Genomic DNA, 25,263 nt, shown 5'->3' on the forward strand with positions numbered 1-25,263 from the left:
AAGTACAGGGCTGTTGATGGCAGGAAACTTGCTGCGTTATCTATTGACCACTGCCTGAAACATTCAGCGCAAGGAAAAGAACCACTAACAAAGAGGAGGCCTCATCTGTTTCAGATTTTAAAATAATCCAATATTACTTAGTATTTGTAGTAATTTATATGTTCCATTTTGAGGTCTTCAGGTATAGACTGGGAATCTACCACTTAAGGACCTGAACTGTCTATACAGATAATTAATTCTCTCTCATTATAGCTTTTTAAATGATTATTTTCCACATTTTTATGATAAGATTTTCTACAAGCTGGGGGAGGGGGGAACTTTGTTCAAGAAGGGCATAGCTCTCAGCACACAGGGGCACAGAAGAGCAAGGTTTCTAGAGACTTTTTTTCACCCAACCAAAATGGGAATGTCCTGGAACCTTCTAAAACTCTACACTGAAGCAGGATTAAGGAGATTTCCTGCCTCAGCTGTTGCTGATCTTTGCTGCTTTTGAGGACACGGCGCTTGCAAGCACCAGCTGGGTGGCCTCAGCACCAGCAAAGGGATGCAGGTTCACAGGAAGAGCTCTGTGCAGCTCTGTCGGGGCTCACAGATTTTTCACCCACCAGTATTTTTAATGCAGGTCTGAATACAATTATGAAGAAAATGTCTCCTACTGTCAACACAGTTGACAGTGACCTAAGTAAACCACATGAAAGGGTTTGTTTATTTTTAAACAAGAATGGCCAGGTGTAGGAAGTCACAGTGCAGTACCTCTGCTTCTATAAAGCCATTACTTTAATATCTAGAACTGTGGAAGGGAGTGTGTTCACTGAGCAGCACAACAGTTCAGCAGTGCTTCAGAAGTCATGGCCTAAATTATTATTTATTATAAACTGATTGGGCACTGCTGCACAATCAGTTCTCTACAATTACGGAATTGGACACTGAGAGTCTTTTAAAATGTCACTAGTAAAACAAGTGCATAGAGTCAGAATTTGCTGCTACCATAAGAAATAAACAAATCATCCACAAACCAGAACAGTTAATGTCTTTAATATAAAATCACTTTTTTTTTCTCCCCAAAAGCAGCAGCACTGTATTACAGTGGTATTTTTGTTAAATTAAAAGAACACCATCATGATTGAAGACAGCTTCATTTATGAAGTAAAATCTCCCAAGTAATTCAAAGTCCGTTTTCTGTACATTTTACTACATCAAAAAACACTGAAAACAAATTATTTTCTGTTCACTACCACCATTTCTCAAAGAAAACACAGTTTGTAGGAACACCAATGTTGGACAGTAGTTTGGATATAGATTCTATCATTGGAGGCGGACCACAGATGTACCATAAAGTATCCTTAGATACATGTTTTTCTAGATCCTTTTCAGATATTCTTCCCTCTGATGAAAAAAAAAAAAGTAGGAAATGAGAACAGAGATATTTACTTATGTAGTAATATCAAAAAGAATGATGGTTAGGGGCATTTTAACCGCTCATTTCTTAAAAATGTCAGGCCCAGTTAAGGGTAATAGGTATCAAGTTTTGAGGCCTCCAAACCCATTTGTGCTTCTGGGAATCTAGATCAGTACTTCCAGCTTGGAATGCATGGGATATTAGTCACTGAACAGAAACATGGCTTACATGCAACTAAAAATCCCATATTAAGATGAAAAAAAAAACAGATAAGTATCTCTAAGACAAATACAACAGAAATGGAAACATGATGAAGTACCTCTTGCAAACAGTCATCTTATCCTTCATCAGTCCTGCCTTAAGCAAAGTAAATACTAGTTTCTGGAATAAATTTTCAGTGGGAAATACCAGTATGAAGTTTAGATTCAACAGAGGTGGTTCAGTAGAAAAGCAAACAAATACTGCAAAAGTATAATTTTTCTCCGAAGCATAATATGTACACTGAAATTACTTGGGTTTAACTCGCATCTCATTTTAAATCTTTAACTTTAAAAATACTAAATTATGTATGTAAACATACGCTGCTACTAGTTATGTTAAACTTCATCTCCAAGGAGGCAATCAGACTTGGGCGCGGAGGAAGGGGTGCTGTGCGGTGCCACGGTGCTTACCTGTGACGTGTGGCTGAAGCTCTTCGCAGATCTGTGAGCTCTGCTGGGTAACGTGGAAACGACACATGATCTTTCCAGGAAATGCATTCATCAAACCAAGAATATTTTTCTGTAATGTTAAACACACTTGCTTATACCACAGGCCATTAAATCAAAGCAGATGTATGCATACCGTCCCAGTGATTATTAGCCAGGACCAGGACTCTTGCTTTTCAGCACTGAGGACTCAGTGGGCTCCACTTCAAAGGACTGATCTGCACACGTACACAGAGTTTCTGAACATGGAATCTGGATATACTACCAGCTATGTTATTAGAGCTTTTCTCCTTTTTTACAACAGGTTGTAATTTCTAAGATTTGAATCTAACAACCAGGTATGTGCTTTCCAGGTTTCCTACACTTCCCATGTGGGTTTTCCATTTAAAACAAACAAAAGAAAACCACCATACAGCAAGTGTTTATCATCCCTTAGAATTTTTTTTAAGTCTCAGCTGCTTTATCTGGTAAAATTACTAGGTTCTTTACTATTTCTTCTTCCCCAAGTAAAACCAACTACAGTGTAATGCTAACACTATTTTTACCAGAGTAGAATCTCTGATTTTGAGTTCAGTAATTCACAGCTGTGGTAGTTAGCACCACAAATCTAGTGGCTTTGGTTCAATAACCAAACCAAACCAACAGAAACGTACAAACAAAAAACCCCTGTCAGTCAGATGCTATACTTAGTTCTGAAACTAAGACTAGTTTACTGTCTAGATTCTATACCAACTGGGATTTTCATTGCTGGAATTGACAGTGGAAATAGTTTATTTTCTGTGAATAGGTAAGTTAGCTCATTTTGCTATGTGTTTCCTTACTAAGAACAGACTGCCATGGACTGCTTAGCAAAAAAAAAAAAAAAAAAAAAGGCAGACATTTTTTAATTCCCCAGCAAACCTGTTTCTGATTCCCTATAAAGACATGGAATACAGAGCAGCACGTAAGGCAGTGCTGTACACTGCTGCACAAGTACCTCTAATACTGGCCTGCCTGCACTGTTCTGAGTCCAACTCTAAACTTCTGTCCCCTTCATATGGAACCATGCACAATTTGATAGCACTTCTGGAACAAATCCTGTCCTGGGGAGTCGGAGTCCTGAGACCTAGCCAGACGGCATGCCAAACCCATTTTAAGGCAGGACTTAACCTGCTGAAATAATCCTGCAGTCATTCACAGCACCTACTTGTAAATCTACTACTCCGTAAATTCAGGTAGTGGCAGGTATCACACACGTGTGGCATAAAACACCAAAATACTTTCCTGTGCTATCCTGAGGCAAGGGACAGGCTCGCTTTAACAGAGTGAAGGAGAATTTGAACAGCTCAGCAGGATCTTTGCAGCCTGGTAAGCCAGTGAAGCAGACAGCTGAGCCATACAGACCTAAGGGAAAACACCTATCCCAGCGTCCCAGCCACAATAAAGAAATAAGGATCACATTCAGCCCTAATGAAATGAAGAAACCCCAGCTGAACGGCATCCTGAAGTAGCAAAGTTAATATGCTGTCCTTCGCAGTTCTATTCTAAGATTGACTGCTTCCACCATTTTAAAGAATGAGATTTTCAAAAGCAGCGCATATAGCTGTGAAACCAAAGCACATCCCAAACCAGTACTAACCAGTATAAACCAGTCACACTAGGCTGAAGGACCACACAGAATGTACACTGCTACAGGAAACAGATCCTCCAAAGCACCAGCAAAACCCTAGGAATTCCTTGTGGCAATTTATATAGATGTATCTCACAACAACATAAAGACTCTAGTGATCCTATTCCCTCTGCACAGATATAAAGAATTTTCTTATAAGTGCTCTGGAGGGACATGAAAAATGAAGGGAAAGATCTATTTTAAGCATTGCAACATATCATTGTGTTCTCTTCTGTTCCAGAAGCTCTAATACAGCTCTGCTGTCATAACACTACTGAACCGGAACCCAAGAAATGCTGGCTCCTGCGCTGAAAAATAGCGGGCAGGCTCAGAACAGGATGGGAGATTAGAAGGGCCAGATGGAAGAATAGATAGGTTCCAGTTTGTTATGCTGCTTCTAACAACAAACAAATGCCTCTTCAAGAAAGCAAACATCTTCGGGTCTCAAAATAAGGTAGGAGTACAGAGGAAAAACTCATGATGAATCCTATATACAATTTCAGGAGTCATCATAAATTTTCACCTTGATCTTGCAATCAAAAGCTTTCAATTCTTCAAAGAAACCTAAATCATTAGGGATGCTTCATTACAGAAGCTGTGCTGACATGACCATAAAACATTGTCAGTAACCCTTAATGGCCAAGTGCGTGATAACTGATCTTAAACTGCTAAGGAAATGCTGATGAAGTACTGCTAGAAGCAGTTTTATGAGACCTGCTTATAAAATCCTTCATTCATACACCCAGTAACTACTAATGTCATATCAACAAAGGTTCCCTATGAGTTTGGAAAGTGTTTCCTTTTGATATAATTGCTCTTTCTAGTCTTTACATTCAATACAATCTGTTCTGCAATTACGTGGTTGTGCTATCACGATATATAGCAGTATGCATACTATTAGTGTGTCTATTCACAGATATGTTACCGTACGTGGAATCTCTGGTATGCTGTGATGCTCTTACAAGATTACAGCACACCGTACACATGCAGGGCTAATCGATTGATCAGGGAAGTCGATGAAAGCAGGTATATGTTACAGCATCCAAAATTTGTACACCGGTGTAAGTAATTAAAACGCACATGGGATTTGAGGCAGGAAGTGATTTGGCCTCTGCTTGTATGGTATCCTGCACAGAGGAGTTCTCTGTAATTTGGCAACGGAATGATACACACACTAATAGCTGAATAGCTGAGTTCTATTTTTTTTAGTTGTTATTTACCTTAAATAAGAGTTCCTTTGTATTTTTTGCACTGTAGTACAGCTTCACCGTTCCCATTTTGTATTCGTTTCCTTTACCCTCTTGGTATCCATGAAGATCTGCTACATGCAGCAGTATAGAAAACAATGGGTTAATTCCAACACCCCCTGCTATCAGCACTAGTTTTACAGGGGAGTCACCAGGCTGAGGATCAAAGAAGAAATCACCTCCCACTCGCAGAGCCACTTCTGAGTCAACAGTACACTAGGATGGAAAAGAAGATATTTAATTTCAAAACCAAAAGCAAAAGCTGAAATTATTCTTCTTGTACCTCACCATCACAAGACTTGCTGAACTTCGGCTTTTTATTCTTAATGACCAGTGAGGGAAAACTAACATATTTTAAAATAAATGCAGTTTCCAGTTAGCTGAAGTCATCTGTTACACAGTGTCTCTAGGGATCAAGTTCTACTTTCAGAAGTTTCAGTCTTCTGCTGAGGCAGGATGGTGACTCCCCCTTCCCACCCACGTAAGAGGAATGATTCACCTGACGGTTTTTCAACAGCAGTATTTGGCTGTGAAAACCCAAGGTTAACATGCAAGGATCACAATTATATGCAATCCCAGTCTCATGTCAAAAAAGGCCTTGCTGTGAGGCCGCATAGCAAGTCAGAATGAGCTGCACAGACTCAAGGTTTTTCTATCCCATCCCAAGAAACAACCCAGAAGTGATGTCAGTAGCTACACCATCTCCTGCAGAACCACTTCTGCATTTGCAGCTTCAGTGTTGCAGAAGAAAAGGGGGGAAAATCTCTGTACAGAAAAAAATAATTTCTTACAGAAATTTGCCAAACATAGAAAACTAAAGTACAATAAATAAAACGTGGGTAAGCATCTTCGTGGTAAACTGGTACTGCTTCTCTATATGAAGAGTGAGAATGCAGCACAGAGGAGCCAGGTGAGTTCTCCCACATCTCCCTGTAAGTTAACAGAACCAACAGCAGCAGAAAACAGCACTCGTTTCAGACAATATACAGGGTTTTAAAAATGAAAAGGAGAGGTAAACAGAATGAGGCAGGAAAAAAGAGACAAAGAAATGTTGAAACATTAGAAGTGAATCATTTACAGAAAGAAGCACTTCCTCCCAAGAAATTGGGTATGATATTCTTTGTGGAAACAAGCATTTTTAGAGTGCAACAATCTCATTCCTGTCTGATCTAAACTGCCTTAGAGAAGCAAAGCAATGCATTACACACGCATTGTTCTAAAATAAAAGGCTATATTTTCCAAAAGCTATAAGGTACACTGTACTGAAATTATTGATTTTATATTCAGAAATATTAAAAATTAAATGCCTCTGAACCCGTACTGGTCCCATGACATCTTTTACCCTGAGATATTAACTTCCTTTATAAGTAACTTTTACACAATTAAGTACCAGATTTTTTTCCCCCGATATACAACCTTTTTGAACTCTAGGTTGATTTTTTATTTTTCTTTCTTAAGGAAAAAGCATGCACTTTTGTTTAGGTAGAAGAGTCAATACACACCCTGCAGGTTTTTCTTCAGCATCATGGGTGAACTAGCTTACCTTTTCACTAAAGCTTTTCCTATAAATTCAACCAGAACATTCATCAGCAGCAAACTGAATTACGACATCAAAAATCCTAAAAGACAGTCTTCAGAGACTGGATATTGTGAACTTAGGCTCTCGTGCTCTCTAAAGAGCATTACCAAAACAACAGGCAATTCTCTTTTAAGAACTACGTGGTCTTGCTGGTATGCCCACTACACTTTCGACAGAACACCTCAAAAAGGTTATTTTGGGTAAGATCTGGTGGAGATGAGTTGATACAGCACCAGCTGAAATATTGTGGATGGCCTAGTACTGGATTAAGTACTAGGTGAGCATCACTTTGGATGTTTTCAATTCTAGTGAAGTTGCATTAATCTTTACTGTATCTGTTGTACGAGAAACACTGCTGCGGTATTTGTAAACCTGAAAGAATCTGTCAATTTAAATCCTGCGGCCGCATTTAAGCAATTTAAATACCAGACAGGAAACAGCAAATAGGACAGAGCACTGAAAAGCACAGAAGTTGCTAAGACGGATCATCAATGAAACAAGATCAGCAGCAGCGATAGTACACTTCTTACTCAGCAGGGTAAACAGATGGACAAAACATTGCAGGAGGCCAGTGTCAGACCTCATGTTTAATATAGGAAACAAATCAAGTTTTAGATTATGTCAATACTACAAAAATACTGCATATTTAAAAGAATGCTATAGAAATGCTGGATCTCAGTGCATAAATTACAAAGGAGCAAGAACCCTGAGATGAAGATTGCAGTATCAGTAAGCCCACCAAGCACAAGTTGACTAAAATGATCACAATAACTAAATTACCGTATCAGTATCCTATCTCAGTTTCTCACCGAATAAAGGTTTTAACATTTATATTGTATTAAAAATGCTCAAACAAGTCAACAGGAGTTTTGTAGTAAATACAAAAATTAGTATAACACCCCCACCCTCTCCAACTGAGAAAAAGAAAATGAAAAACTAATGCTAAATGTCACAATCAACAGCTAATCTTGTTTACCTCAGTGTGAATCCAGTGAGCAGGAGGATGAGCAGTGTACTTAACTGCCAGCTCTAATATTCCTTCTCGTTCCAACAGACCAGGGCTTGAACACATTGAGAATCCCCCAACTACAGATACTCCAGGAATAAAGAAATCAACCCTAAAAAGTGATGAGAACCAAAAATTAAAACAAGCAAAGAAACAAACAAAACCAAACATGGAAAACGGTAGGCAAAACAGAATTGCTGGCTTTATTTCTATTACCCAACCTTTACAAAGACATCTTCACTTCCACAACATAACTTTTCCAATAAGTAGACCTAATCTTGAGTAACACCATTTTCTTAGATTTATTGTCATCTGGAAACACGTCATCATCATTATTATACCAGCAGGTCTTTAACTGTTCTGCCTTGAGTGTTAGATGCAATGTCTTACAACAGACTAGAATTATAACTGTTTAAATAAATTAATTGCATATTAAAACAAAGCCAAAACACAATATGGCCTGACAGAGTAGCTTGAATCCCACTCTTTTCAGTGCCTTTGTTGCTCTCTTCGATTTTGAAACAAAGGAAGGGTGGGAAACTCGTTTGGGAGAAATTTGAGGGTTTTGAATAAACACTTTTCTTTTCTTTGGAAGATGAAATATTTGAATTAAAAAAAAAAAAACTAAAAAATCTTTATGTACACAGTCAGTTACTAGAACAAGCAGCTTTGCTTTACCTATTGAGCTGCAGTGCCCTCTGGTGGCAGATAATTTTTCTGGTTGGTAGAAATTAGGACTGAAATAAGTAAGAATTTCTTTCAAGCAAAAGTAAACCATGCATCACTTGTTTCTACACACGAGCAGGTAACATATGGCCAACCGTTTGCAACACCAGCAATTAGAGAATATGGAAGGCAAGTCATTAAGCTGTAATTCATTTTCATAAACGTAAGGCTTCCATGCTCAAATAGCATCTGAAAAAGTTTTACGTCAGTGTGTGAACTAACATTTAAACTCCTCCGGGTTGCCAAATCTTTAAATCCTTCAATTTTCTACAGCACATAACAATATCCTTGTATTTCAAAATAAAACTAATGTTCAAAGCCAATTGTGCTGCTCCGCTTAGGGAACAGCCACAGTGGTAAGCAGTGCCAAGTACTTCATCGTGATTACGCAATTCAAGCCTCAATTGAGCTGGCTCAGTATTAGTGAAGTGGGAATGCAACATGAAATGTAGACCAGTTTCCACTGCATGTTGTCTTTAAACAGAAAGGCTGTATTCATGGAGACTTCAGAATCTTGAGGGGGGAGAGAAGCACTCTGAATGGTTTATTACTGAATAGAAAATCTTGCCTGGTTGCTCCCTACAAAGCTTCAGCCTTCAAAGAAAAATACTCTTTTTCTCCTGCAGTATGCACAAAGTGCACAGTGCACAATAATACAGTGAAACAATTTCCTACTTTATGCTAATAAACTTGTTGACTTACAGAAGTATCTGACTGCACATGAAAGGCAAACAAACAACAAAACTTGAGAACGCTGGCTGATCTGCAAAATCAGTCACTTCACTAATTTCGCTGTCCTCAGCTTCTGCAGGCCCACCGACTGGGGCTCAGCATCCCTGGCAGTAAGGATCTAGAGACAAGGAAGGACTATTCTTGTGTTGCAGCGCGTATCATATCAAAGAACACCTCAATAAGCTACTAAAGCTCTTTACCACCCTCTGGTGGAAAATAATCTCACTATTTAGATTAATGAGATGAATAAGAAATGACATTTATGCTGTAAAGTAACAATTTACATTCAAGTTATAATGTTTTCCTTGACCTACAAAGGGAGAAATTCGTCATGCCTAGTGGAGAAACTTAGATACAAAACCAAACATTGCTGTAAAGCCTAAACTGAAGGTAGTTCTTCCCTTCTATAGTACTAATGCAGGTGTGCTTTTCCTTCTATGTATTTCTTTCCCAATTACATCATGATGAAAGATTTCAGCGCTTAGGATACTATAATTTCTGGACTAGCTTTATTTCTGATGACACATCTCAGCTGTGCGTAGGGAGTGTAAGAGGACAGAAGAAATACTGTCTGTGACAGCTTCGGTGAAAGGAACTGTAGAGAAAAAAACCACAGCATTAGAGCCTCACAAAAAGGAGAGGCTCAAAAAGATGCAACTCAGAGAAGACCTTAGGGCTGTTTTTCATTTCCTTCATTTTACAGGCTACCTAAGCCAAACGTTTAAGAAAAGAACAACCAATAGCAGTCGCTAATGGTTGCTGGAGATTAGAAACAAAACCATAAAGCTACTTCTTGTAGGTTATTTATAACACGCACATACCTCAACGCGTGTTTTAGGAAATCAAAACAGATAACAACAAGTCTTTTCGTTATTACTTGACGTCAGATGGAGACCAACATCTACCAGCATGCTTGAAAACCAAATTAAGCTTTGCTTCTGAAAAACTGGGTGATTAAAACACTTTCAAAAATACCTATATTTTTTAGTGATAATCGTTGTCTGTAACATCTATAGCGAATTCTAACAAGTTAGCCTTTTCTACTCAGGAAATTGTGGTCTGGTATTTTGTATGGCTCATCAAAAAATGTTACCACGGTTTATAGCTACAAGTATAGAAAACTTGTTGTATCCCTTACAATAGCATTAGAACACTTTAAAGGAAGAAGAAAATGAAAAAGAGTAATTATAATTAAAGCTTTCAGTTTTCAGCAGGATAATTGCTACAGCATTTTTGGAGGGTAAATGCACTTTCTGAGTACTGGCAAGCAAGAATTTAATATGAGTCACTGCACATGTGCAAAAACTGCAGCAAATTACTCCACAAATACAAATTATTGCAATCAACATCTTGTGTTCTGGTTCTAAATTTAAAAGCCAGCATATTAACACTACAAGAGTAACATATGCTGTTAATACCCTCACAGCTATACTTTGATTCCAGCAAAACCACTTTCAGATGGCCTAAGCCAATAAAAAGTTTAAGAACCATTTAAATGACCGGTGCCAAAAGCAACTACTCATAGTTTTAAATTAAGAGAGAAAAACATTGATGGAGCGAAAGCATTTTTAATAAGAAAGGAAGACAAACATGAAAATCCAGTGTGTTCTGTGTGTGTGTGTGTGTGTGTGTGTGTGTGTGTGTGGAGAACAACAAAAGCACTGCAAAGTTGCTTAAGCAGGCAGCTAATTTTAAAGACTTAATAATTCCACATTATTTTCAAGTTTGCGGATATGTAGTTCTGTATGAAACTGACTTAACAGGCTCTTCCTTTCAAAGAGGAAGCTTTGGGGGGAGGGAGAATAAAAGATACCAGGCAATTCTGATTTAATTATACAGTTAAAAACAAAAAATAAGTAACTTGCAAAGCAGCAGCAGTCCCTGCTCCACTGTAAGAACGACTAGTAAATAAAAGCTGTAAAGACAACTTGCAGAATAAAGTGCAGGGTACTTCAAAGGCAGTTGGAATCAAAGATCTTTGCAAGTCCATTCCAACTAAACAATTTGATTCTAAAGTTCTCTTGAAGAAATCTTGTAGCACATATAAACCAGAGACAAAAAATGAAACAATCAGAACTAACATTTAAAATTAATATTAACATATTTAATAATGGCTTTTTAAAAAATACCAGCACTTTCTCAGCCCTGAATAATAAAACATCCTCTTATATGAACTACTACATTTTTCCAAGGCACAATTATCAGAGGCCATTTACTGAGGCCATATAACATTTACCATATATCAGAGGCCATATAACATTTACCATGTTATAGTGGGCTTCTGTGAGTAATTTCCCCCTTAAATATTGGAAAATCTTACCACTGTCCTGCTTTGAATGTAAAATCTTTATTTGCAATAGCCAAACGGAGTCTTTTGACTGTCTCCGATTCATTGGTGATTCCACACACTTTGGCTTGTGAAATTACCTACCAAAAGGAAGATAAGTCACTGTAAATAAGTTATGTCAACAGTATCTGCAGGGAAAGTAGTTCAGGATCTGTATAGGAGATATCTATCACTTCCCATTACCTGCAATAGTTAATTACCTAAAGCACCAACATTTTTGCACTGTGATAGAGAAACAAGAAGCCATCGGCCTACAGAGTGAACAGAGAAATGATTTTCTACTTATACACCACCACGTCTGTCAGTTTTGTCAGGGTTCATCTAAGATTGTGTATCAGCTTGTTTTACTTCAGCTACAGAGAAGCAGCTGCCAACTACCACTTTTCAGATTCTCTTGACACCCGCACAAAGCAAACACTCCTGTATCTTCCCAGCAATGAAATAAAAGATCTCTGATGTGAAGACTGACAAAGGAAACTTGCAAAATATCAGCTGCTATTGAAGTCACTGTCAGATTTTGGGAGCTGAATCTAGTTTTACTGAAGTAATTGAATGCCTTGCATTACTGCATTTACACACATACCCATTTGACCATGTGTGTCACCTGCGAACACAGGGAAACTGAGACACATGCGTTCATTACTGGCTAATGTAAGAGTTTTTATTTTGCAACCAGATGGAAGGGGATGCACAAGTCATAGTTGTTTATCTGATACCACTTCTAAAGAGTTAAAAACCAAACAACCAAAAGCAACAACAAAAGACCAAATACAAATAATGAAAAATAGTGCATTTCTGAATGAAAAGCAGATCTAGTGACAGAATCACTTGGGAAGGACTGCACCACATAACTTTAAACTCTTTGATGCCTGTAAGTACAACATAGATTTTCATCCCCTCCCTGCCCTTCTTCTTTGGGTATTTCTGACTTATAATTATCAATTTTTTACCTCTACAACAGAAGTAGTACCCCACATATTGTCCAAACAGGCCAATACCATAACCCTATTAGAAAAAGCTAATGACAAATAAAATAATAAGTAAATACCAGTAATGCCACCACAACTTTATCATTTCTTATTTGTGTAAGACTAAATAGCAGAGGAAAGGGAAAAGGAGGAAAGAGAAAAGGAGGAAAAGAAACTGTGTTAATTTGAAACACACGGCAGGAAATTAATTTCTTCATAAAGCAACATCTGAACACATCCGCTGTCCCACAAAACAGCAGGACATTTGCCAATTTAAAATAAAGTAGCATACGTTTCCTTTCCATGTTAACAGATAGCATTAAATGGGAAAAGTGATCATTCTACATTAACAAGACAAAATGTCAAATACATGACTTAAATGGCTGTTTTAACAGAGAAACTCTAAGTGCAGGAAATGGACTTTAAGTTTGGATCTTCTTTCTTCCCTTTACTCTTCTGTATACTCCCTAATTTGTTCTTTGGTCAATGCATCTGACAGGGCACTGGAAACATAACTCATAATCAGGATAAAGTTATTACAAAGATGAAATTTGCCAGGGTGACCAAGGATGTACAGCCAGTATTTCGGACCATCACAAGTGTATCCGATCAGCCCTGAGCAAGGCAGCAGCAAGAGAGGAAGCCCCTAGACTTTGCCACTGTATTTCAAGAAAGTGTCAGGCACTTTTTCTTGCCCTTGCCCTTCACATTACCACACTTTGGCAGGTGACACAGTGTGCCATGTACGTTAATACAACACAGACCTATAATTCTTTAATCTTTCTAAAGGAAAGCTGGCCAAATAAGGCAATACAGGCTGAGAGCAGCAAACTGCTGATTACACGGAATTTCAAACCAAGTGAAGGATTTAAAATAAACTGATTTTAAAGTGGTCAGAAGAAAAGTAACAAAATATAAATCAAGCATTTTTTAAAAAAGAAACAACATAATCCTCTAACATGCTGAGAATGTGTTAGCAGAACTGAGCTCTGCTCTTCCACCTAAGCCATACAGCTTCCTTCTTGCCCTCAGACCTTACACAGTTCTCTGCACCACCTCAGAGCTCCCAACTCCTAAGTATCCACTTATTCCACTTATTTTCCAGTTACCCAGTTTCTGTTTTCAGCAGAAAAAGCAAGGCAAGCAATCAGAAACATACAAGATGAAAACATGGTTGTAAAACTGCAATCCTTCTTGCCATGTCTGAAGTAAACAAGAACATGCATCCATCTGCACCTGTCTCTATGCAGTCACTCCATCCGTGTGCTGAATTAATTCAGCGTAAATCGGACGCACTTGAGAAGCTGTACGTCCACAAGCGATGCTAACCTGTACCCTAGGAAGTGCTTACATCATGGTGGACATGGGTGTGCTTTCATTACCTATCATAGTCCGTATTTGATTAGAATTAAATTAAATTTCTTGTCTAACATGAAGTGAACAATTATGCATAAATGAGGGGAAAAAAGTGAAATATACTCTAGTAGAAGAGAAAGGGAATCCTAAGAATCAAAACCAATTATCCAATTTATTCACTCGAGACAAAAAAAGTTTCTAACACCCCAAAGAACAGAACACTAACCTCCTGGCGAAAATTGCTTGCTGTTCTCTCTAGATGATCCATTTTTCTTTTTGATTTTAGTGTGCTGCAACACAAAGCAAACAAATTGTCATTTTGACAACTGCTACTGTCCCTCACTGACAGGAATTTCTGTTAACACGATGATTTGCCTGTGTAATCCAGCCTACGTTTCAGAAGACATAAGTCTAAGCAGGAATTAAATAGAAAAATATAATCAGGAGCTAGCTAAGTATTTACAGGTCTGTAACAACTTGTCAGCTTCATTTTGAAGTGTTATTGTGACGTTCTCCTTAAAAAAAAAAAAAAAAAAAGCATTTGTAGATGGATAACCTACCCATTCGCTGTGCAGTAACAGAAAGCAGAGTGCCTCAACACCGTCAGTGTGGAATGCGCAGGACAAATTCTGCTGGCACCTCTCAGGAGCTGAGGAATAGTCACACCCATGTGAATAGTGGCATGAGCCATGATGGCCGAGCTGTCTTCAGAATCTCCAGCTCCTGAAAAATCCATGTAAATATTTGTTAAGTGAAATACCCACTGTTTGACACTGCTTGCCCTCACCCTTTACTTCCAGGAAATCAGGAAGGCCAAAACTCAGCTGGAGCTAAAATTAGCAACAGATGCACAAGGCAGCAAGAAAGAATTTTAGAAATACAAAAGTATAATAAAGAAGTGAAACTGCATCTGTGAATAGAACAGGAAGGCAACCTAGTCACAAATGATGCATAAAACGATGAAGTCCCCCCTGTTTTCACCTCTGTCCTCACAAGCAGAGCCTGCCGCCAGACCTCTGCTTGTACCAGGAGTGTTTGGGACAGAGGGCAGGTAAGAGTGAGGCAGCAACAGTTTTAGGGACTGCTTAGGGGAGCTGGATGTATCCAAATGCACAAAGCCCAGCAGGATATAGTCAAGGGCACCATGAGACACAGAAGACATGCTTGTGAGACCCCGCCTGTCATCTGTGAAAGGCCACAGCTAACAGGGAAAGTCCTCACCTGACTAGGACAGGTGCATGGCCATCTTTAAGAGGCAAGCAGCAGCGTCCGTGTCCAGACAGTACCGCCCGTGTCACCAGAAAACTGCTCAGAGCTCGCCCTTTGGGAACCTGTGTGAAAGCCGGGGAAGCAATCAGGGCAATTGAACAGGGATGTACCAAGGGCAAATCCAGTTTGACAAAGCAGGCCGTCTCCTTGTGATGACGTGTGCTCGGGCAGCCAGGGGATGGCAGTGGACGCAACGTGCTTCAACTTCCCTGGGGTTTCTGACACCACCTCCCACACCACAGCCGTTAGGAACCTGAGGCTCGGTGGCCACTTGATGTTCTTACCTACATCAAGAGCTTGGCTGATGGTGACAGAACGGACCACCAGCAAGCCTGGGGGCGATAACAAGTTACAGGGACACTGAGAAGCTGCAGGACTGGGCGACAGAAACCTCCTGAATTGAAGCGTGAAGGTCTGCACCTGGGGCTGGCCTAATCCCGCGCTGGCACCCGTCCTGCTCCCAGCAGGACTTTGACCAGGTGACACCCAGCAGTCCCCCCGGCCAGCGTGTCTGTCACTCTAAGTGCTCACACAGTATTTGTGTTTGAAAAAAAAAGATTGGACAAACACTGGAAACGTATTACCTTTTCCTAGCCAGAATTTATTTTCTAACAGACATTTATAAACATTAAATAAAACCACTTATGGGTTAAAACCACATACATGCCTGCTATTTCCTGGTTAAGGGGCTGATGTAGAAATACATGTCAATGCAGCAAATCATACACCCTACAAAATACTTACACCTCTAAACAGTTAAGCGGCTCGAGGAGACTTAGCGCGCACTCCTGTGGAGACACAGCGTGCATTTCAGAGCTGCGTACCAAAACGGAGCGTTGACAGAGAAATATGAGCTGACATACAATTTCCAAAACAAGTCGGAAATATCCTTCACTCATCAAGTGTAGGAAAAGGTTCACACCGAGCCCAAAGACATTTCCCATTGCTTGTAAATCTGCCCTCGTTTTTCCTAAAACGGATTAGCATAATTCTCCATCGTGTTACCCTCACCTAGCAAGTTATCATACTGGCTCTATGAAGCTGTCCCTTGTTTCTTTAAAACATTCTTGATCCGTTACTTCCATTTAAATCCCCTTTTCCTGCATTCTTTTAAAGCATGTAATTTATTTTCAAACTGTTTGTTTCTCCTTTTGAATCCCTTTAAATGGCAATGATCCAGCTTGTTTAACTAATCAGGCCTATATGCCAGGCTTTCACAGGCAGCTGCATGGCTGGTCACTGGGCAATTTGTCCTGTTTGTAATCTCGTACAAATGGGAGGCAGAGCTTTGGTAAATGAGGCTGCTCAGAAACGGAATACATTTACTGTAACTGCTTAAAATGCCCACTTCAAGCGTAAGAAATACTTCCTGTCCGTAATTCGTAATAGCTTCTTAGCATTTAATTACACAGCAGCTTGCGACTTTTCAAAGTGGAATTATTAAAAACTCTTCCACCACCAGCAGGCCAAACTGCTGGAAAAAGTTTTTGCCGCAGCACATACTGAGTACTTTGTTGAACAAAGTATTTCCGTAGCATCTTCGTGCAAATGTAGAGAAGGTATTGGTAACGTGTATTACCGTTCTTTAAGTAGTCTATTGGGACAAAGTACACATCCCATGAAGAAATCACATCCCTCATGTTCATGTTCAGCATGTTCAGTTTGTAAACCCTGCTCAGAAAGCACTGAGTTACCCAAATCCATGAGATCAGCTTATGACCTAGAGTTGTTTAGGTACTGCAGCTTGCTTACATTCATCTGTAGCCTTTTTCAGGCTTCCACGTGCTTTCTGATTGCTTTTTTCGAGCTTTTCACTCTATCACACTAATTAAAAGTGAAGTTTGAAAGAGGACATTTTTATGTAAGCAGTTTATTCCAGTAGTTGGGACTTTAAATAAATCATCACAGCAAAAAGTCTAATGTTTTGCTTTGGAGGCCCAGAACCGAGAATGAAGATTAAATCATTTTTTTTTCTTTTGTAACGCATCTCTCACCCTTCAAAACCTCTTCTGGGATTCACTGCTGCCAACCACGGCGACACCTGCTGGTCCAACACGCGGCCTGCCTTTAAAATCCAACAGGAAGATTCTCAGCTGCTTGATTTACACCCTTGGTTTGACTTAATCATTGTGCTGCTAGGGTTGGCAGCCCATTACAGCTAGCCCTGTTTTGACAGCTGTTCATTTAGGATATAAACATGTGTACTTCTACGCGTTAAAAATATATATATTAAGAAATAAGTTAAAAAAACAAGAGTGGGAGTGCCCTAAACCCTTGACTGTTGAGCATCAGCTTTCCCTCAGATCTGGCTGATCCCACCGCCGACCCCTTCCCAGCCCTACAGACCCCACTCAACCCTTTTGCGGCTGTCACCCCGCGGCTGACAAGCCCCGGAACCCCTCACAACGAGCCCGGGCCGTGCCCTCACGGACCGGGTCCCGCGGCTGTGACCCCCGCGGTGCCCGGCGAGCAGCCTGAGGGCGAGCCCGCAGCCCCGCGGAGAGCCTCCCCTCAGCCCCCTTAACGACCGTTACCGGCCCAACGGCCGCCCGCCGCGCGCGCCCCCCCCCCCCAACGGCCGCCCCGCCGTGCCCTACCCGGCGCCGCGTCACGTGACGGGAGGGGCGGGAAGGAGAGGGGCGCAGGCGGGCTCTGCGCATGCGCCGCCTCTCCCTTTCCGCCCCGTCCCGTCCCTGCCCGCCCGTTCCGGCCGGGCGCCGTGATGGCGGTGTTCCACGACGAGGTGGAGATCGAGGACTTCGAGTACGACGCCGAGAGCGGCACCTACAGCTACCCCTGCCCCTGCGGGGACCGCTTCCTCATCACGCGGGTAACGGCCGGGGGGCTGGGGACGGGCACTTGAGGTTGGGGGGGGGCCCCCGTGAGGTGATTGGGGGGGGCGGTGAGGTGAGGTGAGGTGAGGTGAGGTGAGGGGGGGGAGGGAAGGGTCCCTGGGTGAGGGGTGGCCGCTGTCTGAGCGTTTCCTGCCCCTGTTCCAGGAGGACCTGGAGAACGGCGAGGAGGTGGCCACCTGCCCCAGCTGCTCGCTCATCCTGCGCGTCATCTACGACCAGGTGGGTGCGGGAGGGCGGGCTGCGCCTCCTCTCTTCGTGCTGCCTCAGTTAAGGGCGGGTTGGGGTTTGTTGTGGATTTTTTAAAGGCCTTGGGAAGCCTGGGGTGAGGCTGGCAGGGAGCTGGCTGAACGTCCTTCCCATTATGACTCCCTCTCCTGCCTCGTTTTCTTTCCTGGTGCTTGCCTGCTGCTGTGTCTGAGCTTTATGTCATGCCTGTGCTGGGTGAGCATAGGGTGAAATGTGGGCAAAACAGCCTCAGAGATGTTAAGATGTCTGTGACTCCAGCAGCACAGTCATCTAATCTAATTTTCATAAGTAGTAGGCATGCTACAGCTCTCATCTTCTGGGAGACAATTTGATGTCGTTTACATCCAGACCAGAAAGCAAAATGGTGATCTGATGTCTTCTGAGGGAGAGGAGATGCAAAAATAACGAAATCCAACTAAAACTCTGCTTGCTGTCTCTAGGAACAGTTCATGCGTGATGAAGTCATTGCAGAACCTGTGGCAAACAAGGAACTGGTTAAGTGCTGACGAACGCGTCATGAACTGTTGCTGCTTTAGGATGAGAAATTGTGGGAATGCCAACTTCGGGAAGAGACGTGGTGCTCCGCCTGGAAGTTCTTGCTGCTGTGAGAAATGAGTGCAATAAGTGGCTGTCATAATGACATGAATAAGAATTTTCTTGGACATGAACGTGGACGGGTTTTGTTCTAAAATGTTGCACATTTTAAGAAAATAATAGCTGGGTTACATATTCTGGAAGACTTGGAATATGATCCGGATTGACTTCAAATCAGTATTCAGAAGCGTGCAGAGTGACATTACAGTTGGATATGGTAGAGAGCAGTGAGCATATATGAGCGCAAAATGGCACAGAGAGATGAAATTTTGGGAGACGAAACGTAAAGGCCTGTGGGGCGTGATGCCATACAGAATTGCTGTGTTGGTGCAGCTCGGTGTCACCTAGGAAGTGGACTCTCATGCTTCCAGCCTGTGCTGAGTTTAGGAAGAACGGGAGGCCCAGAACCACTGCTGCTGGTAAATTGTTTTCACTACTGCAAGCGCAAAGAAGGCGCAGCACGTGGATTGGAGCAGATGTGTTTGATAAATTGCAGTTGCTTAGAAACAGCTTGGGTAGCTGTATTAAATGGATATCGGAAATAATGATATACTTTCGTTGTGTGAAATGAAACAAAAGGAGTCCAACTCTTCTACCCTTCAAAGCTAGTAATGTGCAAATGGACCTGAACTCAAAAGTGGATTTTAATATGCCCATATTTTCTCAGTGATTTGACTGTTACAGCAAATACAAAGCAGGCTGCAGTTCTCTGTCCCATTTATAGCAGTGCACTTCCTGAATTTTTCGGTCTCGCTTTGTTCTGTCACTTACCAGAGAAGAGATGCCCACAGTTCGCTTGATTTATGAATAAAAAAGAATTTTAAGATAGAGTTGGAAGAATATACTCTGAAAGTACCTTGATTCCAAGACTACTTCATGTATGACAGGCCACTGCATATAAGTATTTATTGAAAAGAATGATCATTCATATGTTTTGTAGGATTTGACATCTGTGAAGGTAAATTTGGGGGGAAATATTTGTGCAGCATTTATATAATTACTTCAATCCAGGCACTAGAGATAAACAAGTCTTACTGATATCCTTCTTTTAATTATTTTTGTTCTTACAACGTTCTGTGAATGTTGGAAAGGAACATTCGAGTTATTTAGAAACAAACAAACCCTACACCCTCTAGCTAGAAGTTTTGAAGGCACCGTGCACAACCCGAAGTGTTTTCATGCCGAAACCAGCAGGTGGCACTCGTGTCACTTAAATACCTGTGCTTCAGAAGATGCTGTGGTAACTGGTTAGCTATTTTCTTAGCAAATATTTATTTCGACTGTTTATTTAAATAAAGATTCTTGAAATTGCACCAGTGGTTATAATGAGCTGTTGCTTATTCTGTTATTCTGTTTGTGCACCGGCCAGAATAGTTTCTGAAGGTGTTGAGTTGCTGCTGCAGTGCTTGTGGTACTGAAATCTCTTCAGGTTAGCTAAAAAAAAGTGGTTAGGTTGTCAGTCCAGCAGTAGGTGCTACAAAGGAAATTTACAGGAACCCCATTTAAGCTCATGTTCAGACTGCATAAATATCAGTTGTTTGTTTTTTTCCCCGCCCAAGTCTTATAAATAAAACCATGTGTTTTATTTCACCCAAAGTGATTCATGTAGGATATCTGAACGTGCATGCATTTTACAGAATTAATTTGGCCAGATTTCAAGGGGAGTTGTTATTTTTTTTAATGAAGGTAAGGCATTGCCATGAAGATACGTTTTTTGAAACTTAAGTAGAGAATTATTTATATTCCCTGTGGTCGAATTCCAACAAGATTGTAAGGAAGTGTTTATCAGCTGCATCTTATGTGGATTGCATTTATTTAATAATGCCACTTATGTATGTGCTATGGTTATGTTAGGTAGTACATATCAATGCTTCAGTCAACTATTTTGTCTCCCTTTTTCCTTTTCCGGAGCTTTTTCGTAGGATAACAACAGCACAATGTCATGTCTGACTTTGTTAGAACAGGATGTGTCCACATTTGCCTGCAGAAATTGCTTTCAACTTGGTTTCATTGCAGTGTCTTAGAGATCTTGAGAGAACGGTTGCTGTCCTAGGTGGAGGAGGGAGGAGACAGACAAAGCAAAGAGGATGGATGATCTCTCTCCCCCTTCTGTTGCCTTTTGGGAGTCTGAGAAAGATATTTAGAAAGTGTTGAGCCGTTTCATTGCTTTCCCTTCTGCTCTGCAGAGGGGGGTGGAGTTCTGTAGCAACGGAGTGGAGCCTTAATAAAAGCTCAGTGATGGTGACATGGTGCCCATTTTTTTTTTTTTTAAATTCTTCTGTGCTGTGTAATTCCAAAACTGCAGGCAGGGCAATCTGAGTAACCCATCAGCAATGTTCCTGTCTTGGAATTCAGTCACAAGATTTCCTCATACCACCGTGGGCTCCTGCCCAGTGTGTAGGCCTCTTATCCATCCCTTGTGTGCTGCGTGCTCTTGGAAACCAATGGCTCACTTGTCTGCTGCAAAGAGCTATGTGGGGCACAAAGAAGGCTTTGGCTGCTTGCTTGTCTCCGACAAGGAGATGGGTTATGTAATTGATTAGGTCCTTGACTGCACAGAGGGGTCTGATGTATTTGATAAAGAACAGCATTGTGCGGACGTTAATGCAGACGCCGCTGGAGTAAGTCATGCTCACTGGGGGTTACAGAGGGTGGAAAAACTTGTGATCAGTTTCAGACAGCCAAGCTCTGAAATTGCTAATGCCATCAGCACTGTTACACACCGCTAGGCTCGCATATCGTATTGAAAACAAGCAATACCCTGTTGCCACAATGTTAAAGGAAGAAATGGGAAATAATTTGCTCTTTGTTAAGCTGAAGAGGCTCTGCTCCTCCAACAGTCAGGTTCTTGTTTGCATTTCAAAGAAACGAGCTGAGAAGGTCATGTACTGCTAACTCATTGTGCCTGTGTACCAGGCAGACGTGATTAGTTCTGAATAGCTGCTCCGGCAGTCTGGGACAAAGACCCTGGACCTCTCAGAGCTGAGGTCTGTGGGTCACCAATTACAGCTCTTGCACTCGCTCCCTGTGCCTGTGTGGCAGGGAAGTCGTGGTGACCTGAAGGGCTGTCAGGCAAATACCTTGTCATTCCTTCCTGCCATCATCATTTTTAATTTCGATTCTCAGCACTGCCAAAAAACCTCATCTCCTTTGCAGAGCATCATGTGAGTGAATAAAGGTGATTGTGTGGACCAGCTGGTCTGTCCACCAAGAAGCAGATTCTGGTTAGTTTCAAATAAACCTTCAAGGTGTAAATTAAAGTGAGCTGACAGCTGTGCGTTGTCACTAGGAAAAGTAGTTTCCCCATATCCCATTTCCATCCCTCCTGCATTTCGGTTTAACATTCAGATCTACGTTGACTGCAGGGACAGGTATTTGTTACGCTGAAAGCTTAGTGGAGTGTTTTTATCAGAATACTTGAAGTAGTAACAAATGTTGGCCATGAGTTTCTCGTGGATTCCTTTCTCTTTACAGTTAGCTAGGATGTAGCTTTGATTCTGCTTCATGGTAATTTAAAACGCTCATTTCTTCATGTCTCTCTGTGGTAGCCATGGCATAGAGGAGATGGAGGATCCAGAGGATCCTCTGTAACCCTGAGGATGCTGGAACTGGTCAAACCTTTTGAGTGACGGTGGCAGCAGCTGAAAGAAGCTGTGCCAAGCTGGGAAGCAGCTTTTGGTGTCACATGCTGTCAGGGAGGAAATGGGGCAAAAGGGACTAGGGAAGAGGGTAAATGCTAACCAGGAGGGTGAATGCTTAAGACCTGTCATCACTCCTTCCTGCCCCTTTACAGCCCCATTTCAATCTGTTTGCATCTCAGGTCAACTCTGCACAAATCCTGGCAGCTCACCCGCCTGGTGCAGGCTTCTCACTGTGTCATGGAAAATCATTGCTCTGCCACGAACCCTGCCACCAATCAGTCACAGAAGAGAGTGAATGGCTCTGGAGGCATGAGGCCAGCTGCCCCATCCACCGGTGCCTTTATGCAGCCGGCAGGCAGTGACCATAGCTCTGGGAAAAACCCTAAATACAAAGAAAAACCCTGAACAGCAAAGTGGTGTCATCTGCTTGAGGTTATGTGCCGTGCCATGCAAATCTAGTTCTTAACAGCAGGTAAAGCAGAAAGTGGAGTTCTTTTGAGCTATACCTGTGGGCTTTTTCCTGAGCTACAAGCTCGATTGTGCTGTCCACCAGCACACCGAGGGAGGCCCAGCCTCCTGAACACTCCTTGTTTCTTGTTTTCCACCCTCATTCTTGGCTTTCTTTTCCTTCCCTTGCTATAGAGAGGGAAGAAGCTCTGCTAGCGTAATGTGATATGAGGGAACGATTCAAAATGTACGTGATAGTGGTGTCGGCAGCTGTGCGATTGAGAAGGAAAATTTTGGGACCCTCAAAGTCTCATAAAGACTTGTCAGGGGTCACTTTTGTGAAACATGTCTGAACGACAGCTAGACTGATTTCTGAGTGTGATAACCTTCTGTCTGCTTTCTTCCTTCTAGTGGAAAAGTAATCTAAGGTGGATTCACAGAGCACTAATTTATTCATGAGTATTTGCCCTATATACGTTGTTAACTAAGCATCATTTCTTTTTGCTCTTCTCTGTGTTTGCAGTTGTGCTTGCAGTTAGGTCATTGACATTGCTGAAACCAAGCTTTTGAAATCTGTGACTTAGGCCCCTGTAAATTCTAAGTTAGGCTTAAAATCATAGTTTTAAAAATGTATTTTAAACTAATTCTCAACTATTGAAACTTTCAGGGGTCGTGTTTTCATTTTGCTACCATGATTTCCTCTTTTTGTTGTTGTTGTGTGGTGATGATTTTTTAATTTGAGGTCAAAGTTCAGGTTCTTGCCCTGCTGTTTGAGTGCAGCAGCTGTTCCTTTGGGGAAGGCTCCAGCTATTTCAAGTCTCAGGGTAAAATCAACGGGAGCTGTCCTCTAAGTCATTCCAGTGGTGCCCTCTTCAGGCTCTTTCTGTTCCTTTGGCAAATGATTTTGCTTTGGCCTCACAAATGCTGGACAGGTTAGTAACCACCTATTGACATGTTCCTTGTTTCAAGTAAAAGTTACTCCAGCCCAGTAGCTGTCTAAATAGCTGCAGCGTTTCGGAGCTTGATGCAGTCCTACGGTGTTTAGTCCTACGTTTGTAGGACTTGTGTGTAGTCTTAACAGTATTTACACACAAGTTTGCTGATATAATCTTAGAAATAACTATTTCATGCTCTCTAGGAAAATAAAATACATTTATCAGGGAGGATTTTTGTTAAGTACATTGACATAGTTACTGCCTAACTGTTCTCATTTCTGCAGATCTCTGACCCATAGCTGGGTCTGTCTGGGGAAATTCTGCACCCGTGCAAAGCCAATGCAATCATCTTATGGCATTTATTGTATCTCTCAGATAGTGCTGTACAGATCTCCGTACGCTGCGGCAAAAAAATTATCATTTTGTGTCACTCCATACAGATTAGAACTGATACTGTGGCTTGTGGCAGATGTTAAGATTAAAGTTTGATTTAATTATATATAGTGGAGAAAAAAAGTAGATAAAATACGAACCCTATGTTATCCTTTTTGTTCCCTCTCATAATGATGGAATACCCCTGGCTTTGCTTTTTTATCATGCAGAGGCTTCTGTAACCCCCAGTGCATTGCACTGGCGTTAACACACTGGTGGATTCTGGTGTACATCCCGGAGCCTGGTAAAGAGGATCAGACTTTGAATTTAAATGCAAAATCAGGCTGGAGGCAGAGATAAACCACCCATCGGAGTGCTGTTTCAGAGCCAGTGATGAAAACTTCTGTTCCAGGGGGTGAGATGACGTGTGGTGCCAGCAGCAGTGGCTGTCCCAGATCAGAGCATGGTGCTGCCTGGCCTGCTGTCCAGCCGCAGCACTGCCCTCAGCTAAGGAGGAGTGTAATAAGGAGCAGGGCCAGCATTTGGGGTGCTTCCCCACAACACTACCACACAGTTGGTAAGTTACAGGCTTCTTGAGCCTGATGCACTAGTGGCACGGTCTCAGAAATAAATACATCTTTCTGTAAGCTTAGCTAATCACTTGTTGAAGTTGTGTGACAAATTATAATCCTCTGCATCCCGTGTAAAGGAGTTACACGGTGTCAGTACGCTCTGTTAGGAGAGCTGTCTCGTTCTGTTTGTGGTGAACCCCACAAATGAACCTTGCTGGTTCCATCAGCTCAGGTGGCCTTCCTACTCCAGCTGGGGTGTCTTTTTCTGCTGCAGTCTCCTCGCAGCAGCTGATGAAGGGGTGGAAGCTCCACGCGTTCTGGTGGGATTGTTTCTGGCTGGTTAATGCTCCTCTCCTCTCAGCATTTAGCTGACTTCGTTTAATTTTGTAATTTGTTTACTTCCTTTCCATGTGCTTTTTAATTAGCCATATTGCCTTTCTTACATGGCTTCTTTCTTTCTTCAAAGCCACATCTGTGTGCCTCTTGCATTTCCCAGTCTTTGCTGCAGTGACTTCCCTGATGGGTATCTGAACTTTCCAGGCAATAAAGCCCTTGACTGGAGTGATGGCGTGTTTTAGGGTGAGATATCTTTTAAAGTTGAATACACTGCATTTACT

The 25,263-nt window shown here is 41.6% G+C and overlaps 2 protein-coding genes across 6 annotated transcripts; one reads left to right on the plus strand and one right to left on the minus strand.

Moving 5' to 3' along the window:
- Positions 1–1,019: 1,019 nt before the first annotated feature.
- OXNAD1 (oxidoreductase NAD binding domain containing 1) lies at positions 1,020–17,708 on the minus strand. 5 transcript variants are annotated; one of them, XM_027451018.3, is made up of 10 exons: positions 17,582–17,708; positions 14,937–15,046; positions 14,276–14,438; positions 13,942–14,005; positions 11,365–11,471; positions 7,557–7,698; positions 5,181–5,217; positions 4,975–5,075; positions 2,071–2,179; positions 1,020–1,386 (listed from the first exon to the last, which is right to left on the minus strand). In XM_027451018.3, the coding sequence occupies exons 3-10, from the start codon at positions 14,404–14,406 to the stop codon at positions 1,232–1,234; spliced, it is 846 nt and encodes a 281-aa protein (XP_027306819.1). In that variant the 5' UTR covers positions 14,407–14,438; positions 14,937–15,046; positions 17,582–17,708; the 3' UTR covers positions 1,020–1,231. The 5 variants fall into 5 exon arrangements, with proteins under 5 accessions (XP_027306819.1, XP_027306816.1, XP_038031676.1 ...); XM_027451015.3 differs by having other exon boundaries at positions 4,975–5,217; XM_038175748.2 differs by lacking the exon at positions 17,582–17,708 and adding an exon at positions 16,979–17,346 and having other exon boundaries at positions 4,975–5,217.
- Positions 17,680–19,992, plus strand: DPH3 (diphthamide biosynthesis 3). Its single transcript, XM_027451019.3, has 3 exons — positions 17,680–17,814; positions 17,984–18,058; positions 18,526–19,992. Exons 1-3 carry the CDS (start codon positions 17,707–17,709, stop codon positions 18,589–18,591), a joined length of 249 nt encoding a protein of 82 aa, XP_027306820.1. The 5' UTR covers positions 17,680–17,706; the 3' UTR covers positions 18,592–19,992.
- Positions 19,993–25,263: the final 5,271 nt, after the last annotated feature.

The sequence above is a fragment of the Anas platyrhynchos genome, chromosome 2 (assembly GCF_047663525.1).
Source record: "Anas platyrhynchos isolate ZD024472 breed Pekin duck chromosome 2, IASCAAS_PekinDuck_T2T, whole genome shotgun sequence".
In the NCBI taxonomy this organism is placed as follows: Eukaryota; Metazoa; Chordata; class Aves; order Anseriformes; family Anatidae; genus Anas; species Anas platyrhynchos.

Bases quoted from the DNA above. Each gene is read 5' to 3' on its own strand.
- DPH3 (XM_027451019.3), top strand. From the start codon at position 17,707: ATGGCGGTGTTCCACGACGAGGTGGAGATCGAGGACTTCGAGTACGAC. The intron at 17,815-17,983 runs GTAACGGCCGGG...CCCCTGTTCCAG, and splicing joins ACCGCTTCCTCATCACGCGG to GAGGACCTGGAGAACGGCGA. The intron at 18,059-18,525 runs GTGGGTGCGGGA...TGCTGTCTCTAG, and splicing joins TGCGCGTCATCTACGACCAG to GAACAGTTCATGCGTGATGA.
- OXNAD1 (XM_027451015.3), bottom strand. From the start codon at position 14,406: ATGGCTCATGCCACTATTCACATGGGTGTGACTATTCCTCAGCTCCTG. The intron at 7,699-11,364 runs GTAAGATTTTCC...ATCACTTTTTAG, and splicing joins ACATTCAAAGCAGGACAGTG to GGTTGATTTCTTTATTCCTG. The intron at 1,387-2,070 runs GTAAGCACCGTG...TTTTTTCATCAG, and splicing joins GCTTCAGCCACACGTCACAG to AGGGAAGAATATCTGAAAAG.